Below are 13,482 nucleotides of genomic sequence, written 5' to 3'. Positions count from 1 at the left end.
ATGGCTTGATTCAAATCCTTGCCAGTTATCCCAAAACTCCTTTCCCCTGATCCTAAGGAAGCCATCATCTTAAAATACATGTTGATTGCTAAGTAATGGCAGGAGGTATAGGATCAAAAGGTCCCGAAGTATTAATTCCTGCCCTTTTAGAAACGCTGGTACATTTCCTAGTACATTCACTGTGTAACTATTTTGACTAATGACTTAAAATAATGCTGTGAAAAGCCTCATTCCATAAACATCAACGGTCAGAGTATTTTGTAGATTTGTTAGCCAAAATATCAGTGCTGGAAATTGTGTTTGCATTGAAGCTGCTGTTTAAAAAAGAAAATTTATAAATTTACTAATGTCTCAGCATGGTAAAGTTTGCACATTAACAGAAATTAAGACTGCAAAGCAGGTAAATTAAAATTACTCCTTTATAAACAGATGTTGGGTTAATAGCATGGTTTCTTATAAATACACTTAATTCATTTAGACATCACATTTTATGTGGCTTCAGAAAGTTCTGAGTGGCTCTTACCCACCAAAAACCCATCAGGAAGCATTCTACTTGGCAATATATAATTGCCAATTTTAGAGGCTGAATATGGATGAGTTCATCATCCTAGATTTAAAGGGTCTGTATCTTAGTATCAGCCAGCCAACTGGTCTTCAAAACTCATATCTTTAGGCCACAGACCTAACGCATACATACATATCTTGAATCTGAGCTATGGGAAAGTGGGACATTAAGAGCAGGACATTAGGGCTTCCCTGGTGGCACAGTGGTTGAGAGTCCGCCTGCGGATGCAGGGGACGCGGGTTCGTGCCCCGGTCTGGGAAGATCCCACATGCCGCAGAGCGGCTAGGCCCGTGAGCCATGGCCACTGAGCCTGCACGTCCGGAGCCTGTGCTCCGCAATGGCAGAGGCCACAGCAGTGAGAGGCCCTCATACCGCAAAAAAAAAAAAAAAAAAAAAAAAAAGAGGACATAAACTTCCTATTAATAATTTTCCATTTTCAAACAGTATTCCCTATTGGCCAAAGGACTGTTTCTCAAGAGGCATGTAAATATATCCATCTAACACTTTTTCTCATGTAAACTTGATATACAAGGGTTAGTATTTGCTCCTCTTTTGTTTATTCAGATCTGGCCTTTCAACTCCATAAAATGAAACACCTCTTCTTAAAGAACCAGTATTTTCTGCTCAAAGGTTTCACCTGGATAAATGTGTTAAAATTATATGACCTTCATTGGACAGCTACCTCTCAAGAACTAAGGCCATGGAGTAGCATCAGTTGCACTTACTTTAAAATTGTAAACTTTGAAGGTACTTTTTCTTCCAACTCATTATGTGGTTACAATAAATGAATGGAAGAAATATTTCTAGGGGAAAGGTTTGTCTGTTGCTTGCCAGACTTTTTAAGGACAGCTGCACATCATACAATTCAAGGGATAACTCCTGTCAGGAAGAACAGATGCCCAAGGTATGAACTTTGAGGCAATATTTAAGATTTTCTGGAAAAAGCTACACTTGGTTTCTGGAAGGAAAATACTGTCAATTTCAGGTACTTCCCACAGTTTCATTAACAAGAGCTTAACACAGAAACAGCTACATGTTCAATAAGTTTATTACTGTCTTTATCTGAAAAATCTTCATAGAAATTGTGGTTTGGTTTATTAACTCTCAGCAGCCCGTTCCTGAGCTCTAAGGAAGCTTGCCTTCTTCTGAGCTACCCGATCTTTCTTCTGGGCAAGTGACATTTTGGGACGGTTCCACCTATAGAACAAGGTAAAAAGAAGAGAAAGGGACATAAATTTTTAAAACCATAGCTAAAGAGAATAGAGAATATTTAAGTTTGAAAAAGACACACTTTGTAATAAAATGGAGGTCAAATAATCCAAGTCCAATAACTGTTCTCTTCCTTAGTTAGCCTATTAAAAAAGGCAGTAATTGACAGTTACATTGTACTGGGACAGAATGGGCCACCTTGGTAGTATCCAAGGCTAATACATTTCTATCACCACGATTACTTTAGCAAACCTGGTTCCCCTCACCTCTGCAACATCATGCAGAGCTAGTGATCGAGTTTGCACAACTTCACTCAGAGTCTGAGCGAGATGAAACAAGGCAGGAACCCCTCCCAACCTCTTTCTCTTCAAAAAACAGTAAAACACATACCTCTTCTTTTTAACTTCTTTCTTAGGCTTCTTCTCATACACTGGATTCTCTCGTATTGCAGCATGAGCTTTCTTATACATCTCCTCCATCTGAAACAAAGCAAAGCAAACAGTACTTGGTTTCATTTCATATGCCCTAAACAGTAATAAAACACACTATTCTACTGCTTGCTCTATTTTGTCCTTCTAAGCCAGATTCTCAAAAGGAGCTAAACTAGCTCAATATTGGTATCTTTTTGTAACCCATCTTTTCCTAAGAAAGTCCCAGTTTTTACCGTAAGCAACATGAATTGACACTATTCACAAAACATAACTTAATCTTCCTCAAGAAAAATTCGCATGTATTTCTGAATAATTCAGCTATATTTCATGAGTCACTCAAGTTTAAAGCAAACTGTTTTCTGCAGAAACACATTTTATGCTCATTTAAAACCATGTGACCTGGGGCTTCCCTGGTGGCGCAGTGGTTGAGAGTCCGCCTGCCGATGCAGGGGACACGGGTTCGTGCCCCGATCCCGGAAGATCCCACATGCCGCGGAGCGGCTGGGCCCGCGAGCCATGGCCGCGGAGCCTGTGTGTGTCCGGAGCCTGTGCTCCGCAACGGGAGAGGCCACAGCAGTGAGAGGCCCACGTACAGAAAAAAAAAAAAAAAAAAAAAAAAAAAAAAAACCATGTGACCTAAATTCTTTCATTCAAGTTTGGATACATGCCAGTATTTAAGATGTTAAGATGAAAAATATATGGACTAATAAGCAACTGCCAAATACATCTCTGTCCTCCCACGTTCCCCATATTTCTATTTTCCATTGATTTCTGATAGGTCTTTTCAAAAGTTATTCCCAGGATCCCATACCAGGAACCTCTTGATCTACTACCACAAATCACCAGTATCTGGCAGCAGTATCACGCCTCTGTGGAATCAGAAAGAGGCCTGAATTTCCCTAGAAAACCGCCATCCAATTAGAAACATTAATGAGAATTTTGTTCTAAAATTCAACAAAAAACAATGCTGCAACTCTCTGAAGTGTTTCAATACCCACCCCCCCAAATGACTATTGATCACATGGAAGATCAAGGCATGAAGAGAAACTGTAAAATGTGTGAAATTCAGTAACAATTACAGCCTTCCTGAAGAATGAGTCAAGGTAATCCAGGTCTCTAAAACTACTCATTCCATATGAGTAAAATGCAATTACTGGGCTTCCCTGGTGGCTCAGTGGTTAAGAATCCGCCTGCCAATGCAGGGGACACGGGTTCAAGCCCTGGTCTGGGAAGATCCCACATCCCGCAGAGCAACTAAGCCTGTGTGCCCCAACTAAGGAGCCTGTGCTCTAGAGCCCACGAGCCACAACTACTGAAGCCCACACACCTAGAGCCCGTGCTCCGCAACGAGAAGCCACCACAGTGAGAAGCATGCACACCACAAGGAAGAGTAGCCCCCGCTCTCTGCAACTAGAGAAAGCCCGTGTGCAGCTACGAAGACCCAACGCAGCCAAAAATAAATTAATTTTTTAAATGCAATTACTACATGCATTTGTACAAAGCTCATTAGCAAAGGAAAATGTAAAAACAGAAAGTGATCTTTCCCTCAATTATAACTCTATTTTAAAAATAATTTTCAGACATAGGTATGCCAAATACAAACTATGCAGCAATAGAAAAGAACCTAATAAAAACAATTACTTGACATGTATCAATTTACATATAATTCTATATTTGTAATAGGTTTATAATAATCTGTCATTTTTGTGTTCTATGCCTTCACTATTGAAACTGGCACTGTCATCATCAATTACCTCAATGTATTAACAGAGAGAGCCCTGAGACTCAACTTTAGGGGTGATAAACTTTGCAACATTAAACTGACTTTTGAAAACACGGGTCCCTTCACTTTTGCAACATCACACAGAACTAGTGATAGAATCTGTATATCTCCCTTTTTGTGTGCATGCCTGAGACATTCAGAAAGTCCAGAACATAGCACTTATCTGCTAAGATGAAGAAAGGACCTTTTTCCCCCATGACCTCAAAATGAGTGAAGTTTGGTAACTAGCACCTTGTATTGGATTATGACCACATGAATGAAATTTATAAATACAGAACAGCCAAATGCATAAAAGCCACCAAAGTCTTTAGATTTGGATGCCTGAAGCCTGCCATCCTTCAGCATCTAAAAGATTCCTAAAAGCACGTTGACAAGTCCAGCTCCTCATAACAGTATCCTGTCTGACTTTTAACCTACCCTAGGTCCAACATCCCAATTTCATTTTAACATGCCCATATTCAACTTTTAACTGTTAACCTGAAATAAAACTGTATTAACATACCCACTCAAAACAGGTAGGAAACCTGGTTGTATAAATTTACCAATACAGGTATTTTTAGTTAAATTTTTACCATGTCTGGAGTTACGTTGTTCTTTATGTATTGAGAGAATTGTTTTTTGTAAGCATCTTCATCTTCTTCAATCAGGTAACGCATATAATCTGCAACATTCTGCCCCATGATGTGCTTTCGGTGTACCTCAGCATTGAATTCTTTGCTTTCTGAATCATAACCAGGGAACCGTTTGGTACTGAAATAAAGTTTTCCATGTTTTAGTATATATTGGTTGAAATCAGTTCACTAGAAGGAATTCAGTTCAGTAGCTGCCATCAGTCCCGTCTTGAAACAATTAATTGCATCATATGCAACCAAAGGACCAACTACTGACTGCTCAGTTAGTGGGATATCATCATTCAGCAGCTAATTTTTGAATTCCAGGATAGAAAATCATGCCACAAGCACCTTTAAATAACATTAAATGAACCAAGGCCACTATAAAGTTAGTTCTCCTTATTTCATAGCAAAAGGTTTCCAAATTACTCTCCCTAAATCCTACAGTTTCTCAGTGGTGCCTCAGGGTACATGGTAATAAGTGATTTGTTCCAGATCACATTTAACAGGTGCCTTGAATGAGAATTGCCAAGACCACCCCGGCCAAAAAACCCCACCCTACATTATAAAAGTAAGTTCCAGTTAGGTTACATTTTATCGCTTACCCCACCAACCACCCGCCACCCCCCACCAAAAAAGGCAAGCCAGAAAAAGAAAGTTTTTGGTTGTTAAATCACCAATCACTAAAATATTCCTAAGCTAATAAATCACCTTAAGATGTATCTACTCAACAATAACAATCATTAACTCAAACCAAGGGAACAACCAAATTGAAACAACCCACTTATTAGCTCCTAAGAACAGCATACATACACTCTTATCTCCAGTTGAAAGTTTAAAAATTTATGTCTTTTTCTCAAACTTTCTTTCCCCCCTAGAGTCCATATTTCCCCATAACTCAGTAAACAAATTTTCATTCTGAATTAAACAAACAAAAAAAAAATAGGGGGAGTACTGGTGGAATCAAGTTGCTCATTTCTAACCAAAACTTAGCTACACACAAAAGGTAGTGGTTTCAACACTGGCTCTTCCGTTTACTGACTAAAACCTTGGACAAATCATTTTACCCCGAACCCCAGTCTCTTCATTTATAAACCATGTTACAGTTCCTTCCCACCCTGCCAGGTTCCCTTTGCACAGTACCCAGCACATGGCAGGTACACGATGATAGCTACTATTACTCTAATTGGTTCAGTTATCTCCACAGCCCAACCAGTTAGAAACAGTGCAGTACTGGAGTCCAGGCAACGAGGCCTTGAATACTATTATTACCTGTGAGGGATAGACAAGCCTCCATCGACAGCTCCCTTCAGGGCCCCAAAAACTTTATTCCCAGTAGTAGTCCTGGCAAGCCCTGCATCCAAGTAACAGGTGAAGGCACCAGGTTGACCATCAATGCTTTCAACATTGTATTCATCTCCAGTCACCTCGACTTGGCCTTCATAAATTCTGTCCATACCAAACCTATTAAGAAGCTATTAACAAAGAAGCCAATCTAAATGCTTGTTAGAATATATTCAAACAATATCTCAAAATTCACAACTTTAATGACCTGACAAAAAATTTCTTTCCAAATCACTTTTTCCCTTTATCCCAATCTGCTTTTAAATATCAATTTTTAAATGCCACAAAAAGAAATTTCAGACACCCAATTTTACCAACAAGTGTAACTGTTTAACAGTTTCTGAATCTGCTACATTGTCCATACTTGATTTTTGTAGCAATCAATTAGGACATGATACTTAAATTTGATTCTTATATTTACTCAAGGGAAGTAATCTCCACCTTTCCTCAGTAATATTTAGCTATAACTCAACAACCAAATATTAAATATTATCATATGCAGTTTTGTTTAATTTGATTACAATATTATGAGTAGGATCCTGTGCTGAAGAGAACACCTTTTGTGGCTCTACCCTGCCCTATATTATGTTAATATGTGCCACTACTCTACTAGTTATCTATACTGCCTTTGCACCAAGATGCTCATATAAAAGACAATGTCCCAACCCAAACATGTTTATAACCAGTGAAGATGTGGGTCCCCAACAATGATGCATGCTTAACAATTCCACTGCAAAACAAGGTCAGAAAACAAAAACAAGGTGAAGATCACATTTTCGTTTCCTTTTATAGGAAATGTTGCCACCCAAAGGCAAAGATTATTAAAACAAAAATGAATCCCCCCACCAATGCCTACCCCCGCCTCAAAAGCTTAAGGGACTGCTTCTCAAAATTTAGCACGCAGGGCTTCCCTGGTGGCACAGTGGTTGAGAGTCCGCCTGCCGATGCAGGGCACACAGGTTTGTGCCCCAGTCTGGGAAGATCCCACATGCCGCGGAGCGGCTGGGCCCGTGAGCCGTGGCCGCTGAGCCTGCGCGTCCGGAGCCTGTGCTCCGCAACGGGAGAGGCCACAACAGTGAGAGGCCCGCGTACCGCAAAAAAAAAAAAAAAAATTAGCATGCATATAAATCACCTGGATATCCTATCAGACTATAAATTCTGAAGGTGTGGGGTATAGTCTGCATTTTTAATGTACCCTGATGGTAAGATCTACACTTCTGACTAGATCTGTCCAACAAGAGAGTCACCAACTAGCCACAACCGGCTATTCATATTTAAGTTAAAAACTCAGTTATCAGTAGCACTAGACACATTTCAAGTGCTAAATAGCTACATGTGGCTAGCGGCTACCTTATCAGACAGCACAGATTACAGATATCCATCAATGCAAAAAAATTCTATTTTGGTCTAGATATACCCAACGAACGGGAGAAAACAGAAAAAAAGGCTTCCCCAGATTATAAAGTACACCTGTCTTAAACAATCTATTTATATAAAATTATCTTCCCTGGTGACGCCCTTATAAGCCACAGGGCAACAGGAGGCACTCCTCTCTCCCCACAGCTGGCTGAAGGTATCTTATCCGTGTGTGAACCATCTATGTTGCAGACAACTCCAGTGAGCTAATTCCAAAATACATCACTTAAAGTAATCTTGTACATACCCTGCGTGCCAGCAGCAGGCCAGTACAATATGCTGCAGCATAATTTGTCAGGCCAACCTTCACACCATACTTCGGGAGTTCATGAGCATAAGCTGCACAAACTATCATATCTCCTTCTATACGGGCATAAGCAATCTACAATAAGAGAAAAACCAGGTTAGTAATCTGTTTTCACTCTTTTGTGGATTACTTGTCCTAAGTGCCTTCTTTTTCAAAAGATTTAACAGAAAGACACAGATCTGGGCTCCCCTGGTGGCGCAGTGGTTGAGAGTCCGCCTGCCGATGCAGGGGACGCGGGTTCGTGCCCTGGTCCGGGAAGATCCCACATGCCGCGGAGCGGCTGGGCCTGTGAGCCGTGGCCGCTGAGCCTGCGCGTCTGGAGCCTGTGCCCCGCAACGGGAGAGGCCACAACAGTGAGAGGCCCGCATACCGCAAAAAAAAAAAAAAAAAAAAAAAAAAAAGACATAGATCTGCATCACTTAAGATCTGTCTTAGTTAAACCCACTCACCTTCAACAACGATTATGGCTTGGTCAACTACAGAAGGTAGGTTTATGAGTTTTTAAGTATGTTTGACTAATTTCACAGTACGTTAAGTCTCAAATTACCACAGACATTGAATATTAAAATACCTTTGGAATAAGTTATACTGTAGTTCCTTACTTCTGAGAAATACTGAAAAGACCTTGAGCTGGGAAAGCTGGTGAATTGAGGCACTTTGAAAAATCAAAAAGGAATCCCTGATTATTTCAAACACCTTTTAAACTAAGCATACCTAAGTCCAACAATGTTTCAGAAAACCTAATATTTTAGTTATCTGAACTTAGGTATGGAGGAAGAGATTGCCTTCACAACCAACAAATTAGTTTGCCCAGAAAACAGATGTGCCTGTCTCCTCCAAATCTCAAGTACGAAGTTTTCCTAATTGTAAAAGCCCAGAAAACCACCTTCTAGGAGCAAATTGCCACTTTCTCTAAGTCTTTTACATGGGAGACACCTTCATAAGTATTTACTAAAACCTATTTCGAACAGTAAGCAGGAATAAAAATAATCTTTAGAGTCTAATTTAACACTCACAACTACCTACCTCTTCAAAGTATTGGACAAGTGAACTTAGTCCACAATAAATTCTATTATCTTACTGGAATTGGAATGGGCAAGAACCTTACTGGGTCTCAAATTTACCCTCCCACCCACACAAAAATAGCACAGTACCATGAACTTCTCTAATCCCGCCCCGCCCCCGCCAATTAGAAAGTGAATGGAATTAAACTGGGTCAGGATTGCCAAACAGCTGATCCTCAGAGTATTTTTTACAGTACCAATTTCCCAGGCTCCAACTTCAGACCTACTAAAAGAATTACTCACTTAATGTTCCTTGGAGTGCCAGGCACTAGACTAGATGGACCTAATGCATACACTGTGTTTTGCTCCCCAAGTACAACTTTTCTACCACAGTGAGGGAAGAAGGGGGAGTGGAGGTTACCACCCATTACTTGAGTCTAGAATACAACTTACCTGACAAATGATATCTCTGTTAGTTACACGAACTATCATTCTGTATTTGGGTGTGTTGTACTTATTTTTATCTTGAATTACCAATCTTTTCCGAGCATAGTAGTCAGTTTTGCCCTCTGAAAGAAAAAAGTAATTTAAAAAAGTCTATTCCACTACAAAGCAGATTCTTTTCATGTCGTGAACATGAAAACCTGACCATACCTCGCCGTCTTCTAAATTTCACTTGGTATCTCTTGAAGTAGGCCTTATTCTTGACAACTTTAACAAACCCCTTTAAGATAAAAGAATGTTATTAAAACTTTGATAAATGTTTTAGCTTCTGACACTTTTGACATTTGTGTTAACTATGTAACAAAATAACACTTAAACTTCAAAAGTGAATCCGGACAACCATCACTTTCTCAAATCTGAGGTCAAGAATCACTTTTTCTTCTACTTTCCATCTGTCAAGACTGACAGTTTTATAAAGCAAAATAAAAATAAATCAGCAGGAAAAATGGAATGAAAAAACAAAATGCAGGCCAATTTATTATATTCACCAGATATAAAACTGTCACATTGATTTTAAATTCTTAAACTTACTCTCAACTTTTGTTCCCTACTGGACCAGCAATAATCTTAGTGCCCAACTTTTGCAAAACACTGTTCAAGACAGCAATCTTGCAAACGTCAATCTGTTCTTAACACCGTCCCATTTCGAAAACCTAATACTTCTCTTTCCACAAACGTTTTTCAAAAGCCTAAATTACTTGCCACAAAACATAACTGGCCAAGGATATATTCAGCAATTACTCCCGAATAAAACAACACTGTCCCCCACCAACTAAAGCAACACCCCACCCGAAGAATCATTAAAAAGCGGAGCCAGCGACGATATAGAGAAAGAGGCAGAAGACGCATACCAAACTAAATGAGCTTCTTTTCGGGGCCCAAAGACCCCACAGCCTCCAGATTCTACTGACGGTTGTGGCTTAAAAGCCACTTCTTCGGCCCCAAAACACAGGTTTTCCGAACAACTTGCCATCCCCGACGCTCTCCCGGAAAACCCACCAAGCAGTCATGGGTGGAGCTGGGTCCGAGGAGCCGCAGCCCGTCTCCACTCAGGCATCCCCCAGCTAGTCTGAGACTGACTCCACGCAATCTCTTCGTCCCGGCCGCCTGCCGGTGCCCCCTCTGCCGGGCCAGCGCTACCCCTGCCGTTTGTCTACTATACTCACCCCATCCCCAATCCTCTGCCCCAACTCCCCCTCTTCTTCAACCCCTCCCCCCGCCCGCTTGTGCGCCGTGGCAGCCATTAAGGCCACGCTGGGAGCTGCAGCCCGACCACGGCAGAGCCGGCAATCTAACGGCATCCGATCCCTGCGCCGCGCGAGACGGAACCTAGGCGGCCTTTAGGACAAGGAGAGGGAACCCCCGTGCATCTGTAGCCCCGACACCGGGATACACACTTACCATCCTGTAGAACAGAAGCTCTAGCCTCCACCGAGCTGCGGAACCAGCACGGCTACGGGGGGGGAAAAAGGCCGCGGCGCGTGCGCAGGCGCAGTATGTAGCGCCGACGCTCACGCCAGCGACGTGTGGAAGAGAGACCCGCCGGCCGCCTGGCTTGCAGTACTCCACCCCCTGCTGGTGGGAGGATCGATGCTGGACTTCGCCTTCCCGGAACAAATTCTCAAAGTCGCGGGGTCCCAATCTCCTGACTGGTGATCCGACAGGGAAGGGCGGTGAGCAGTAGCAGGGAGGATTGTAAAAGGCTTTTACTTTCCTATGCTAGGAAGTTGTTTCATAACAAACATTATTACTTTTGTAAGCAAGAAAAAAAAGTTTAAAAATTAAATAGAATGAATTAGCTCTAGAGCCCCTTTGCCCCCTCCTTGACTACTCCTCCGGGTCCAGAGCATGCAGATTCCCCCTCAGGAAGCCAAGCCTGGGTTAGGGGCCTTCCCACAGTACCTTTGTACCTGTCTCAGCCTACCCTAGACTGTAAACTCCCTGAGGGTGGGCCCTGCTGTCAAGTTCACCTTTGAATCTCCAGCATTTAGCACAGTACTCACATTCAGTAAGTATTCGGTATTTGTTAAATGGTAAAAAAAAAAAAAAAAAACCTACTACTGTCTCCCTCCATCGTCTTCCCTGATCCCTGACTGCCTTATTCCTTTTCCCTCCCTCCATCACTCTCATCTAGTCAACATAACTTTTTTCTAAGTCCTTTTTTTTCATTCTTTTAAAACTAATTGCAACTTAAGAATTCCCTATTCTCCACACAGAGACTGAGAAGAACCAATCAACCAACCCACCAAACAAAAAAGCACCTCAAGAAACAGTATTCCCTCACCCAACAGTATTTCAAAGGTGGTCTTTGGGCTATTGCATGGGAATTGTTTGGGTACTAGTTAAAATGCAAATATCTGAATATTCACCACCTCTAGTAAATCAGACTGGCTGGCTTGGGGACTGGGAGTCTACATTTTATATTTGGCCTCAATCAAGCCAAGCCAAAAGGTCTCAGGAACGTAGAAAACAAATTCTATTTTCCCAATAGTGGAATTTACTGACTCCACTAGGAAAAAAAGACAAATTACATACTGGCACAGCAACTTAAAATTTACCCATCCTTAGAATGAATTTTAACTCTGTACCCCCATCCTCCAATGTTTTAAGCCTGCTCTTGGGACATGAGTGTGTATAAGTTTAATCTAGCAGGAAAGAATCAGCATGTAAACTGCTCAGTATCAGAGCTGGGAGAAGGGTCTGCTGAACAGAATGACCAGGTTAAGTGATTCCAAAAAACTGCCACTTGAAAAAAATCAGAATCCTGAGGCCAGTTTCCTCTGGTTTCAATTTGTAACTCCTTTTATAACCAGAAAAATTTACATTGAGTCCATTCTGGCCAAGGTCTACAAAGCCCTCAAGGAGAAATGCTAAAACATTCCTCACAGGCAAGTGTGATTCCATCTTTGTCGAGTGGATTTTGGTAATGTAAAGAAAGAGGCATACAATTTGTGTTTATAGAAAGTACATAAGACCTTCATTTTGGTAGTCCATCAAGTTATTAGCCTATGAAACATGCCACGTGTCTTGGTCAGGCCCTGCTTACATTGCAGATGGAATCATCAAGAAGGAAAGTCTACCTGGAAATAGGTCCAGCCCTAACTTTTGCACGTTGTAGGGCAAGGGTACATATGAAGGCCCACATACCATTAACCTGAATATTTGGAAGTTATGAAGCAAGCTAACACACAATTAAATGTTTTATTCTTCTTACCTTGCTTCTTCTTACCTTATAAACCTTTATAAGAACAAAATTAAAATATGTGAACCTATTCCCTTTGGTTGCAGCTGGGGGGTTGTGGCTAGCGTGGCTGGCTCACCCATTGCAGTTGGTGACACCAGGAACCAGGGGGAACTTGTCCAGCACCCTCGACCAACATAGTCTTGTTCAAGTAGTAAGACTTAAAAATCACAGTAATGGGACAAGTCAGTTTTGTGTGCCTCCTGATATCATGCACTGAGAACACAGTCTAATTTAATTGTCTGATACATGATGAAACTGCAAACAAACCCAGATTGAGGGATATTCTACAAAGTAACTGTCTGCATTCTTCAAAAGTGACAAAATCGTGATGGATAAGGAAAGACTAAAGAACTATTCCAGATTAAAAGAGACCAAAGTGACATTACAAACTTCATGCAATGTGTGATCCTAGACTTCATCCTGGACAAGAAAGGAAAAAAAGAAAAAGGAAGGTTTTTTATTTCTTTTGTACAAAGGACATTCTCAGAACAATCAGTGAAATTTGAATGGAATCTGTGAATTAGATGGTAGTAATAGATCAATGTTAATTTTATTTTGATAAGCACACTATGGTTATATATGAGAGTGTTCTTATTTTTTAGGAAATATACTCTGAACTATTTTGGAGTAATAGATACTATTTCAGCAACTTACTCTCAACAAATGACTCAGAAAATAATTACATTTGTGTGTATGTACACATATACATATACGTAAAGAGAAAGAAAATGATAAGGCAAACGCGTTAAAATGTTAACGACAGGGAATCTGGAAGAAGGGTAGACGAAAATTCTTTGTACTGTTCTTACAACCAATCTGTGATCTTGAAATTATTTCAAGATAAAAAATAAAACATTGGGAATTCCCTGGTGGTCCAGTGGTTATGACTCCGTGCTTTCACTGACCGTGAAATACCTGGTCGGGGAACTAAGATCCCGAAAGCAGCATGGTGTGGCCAAAGGAAAAAAAAAAAATAGGGAAATTATTAAAAATAAAACATTGATTCCTGTTAGAATAGGAAATATTTCTTTTATTATTTGAAATGAAAGCAAACTCAGTTTTAT

General features: G+C 40.8%; 1 protein-coding gene across 1 annotated transcript; it reads right to left on the bottom strand.

Annotated features, from left to right (window-relative positions):
- Nucleotides 1-1,595: 1,595 nt before the first annotated feature.
- RPL5 (ribosomal protein L5) lies at nt 1,596-10,593 on the bottom strand. Its single transcript, XM_079696427.1, has 8 exons — nt 10,576-10,593; nt 9,325-9,394; nt 9,124-9,239; nt 7,607-7,741; nt 5,872-6,074; nt 4,561-4,738; nt 2,165-2,253; nt 1,596-1,762 (listed from the first exon to the last, which is right to left on the bottom strand). Exons 1-8 carry the CDS (start codon nt 10,576-10,578, stop codon nt 1,663-1,665), a joined length of 894 nt encoding a protein of 297 aa, XP_079552553.1. The 5' UTR covers nt 10,579-10,593; the 3' UTR covers nt 1,596-1,662.
- Between the last annotated feature and the right edge of the window lie 2,889 nt (nt 10,594-13,482).

This window comes from Hyperoodon ampullatus (assembly GCF_949752795.1).
Source record: "Hyperoodon ampullatus genome assembly, chromosome: 2".
In the NCBI taxonomy this organism is placed as follows: Eukaryota; Metazoa; Chordata; class Mammalia; order Artiodactyla; family Ziphiidae; genus Hyperoodon; species Hyperoodon ampullatus.
Note: the sequence above shows the minus strand (reverse complement) of the source record. Positions and strands in the feature narration are given on the sequence as shown.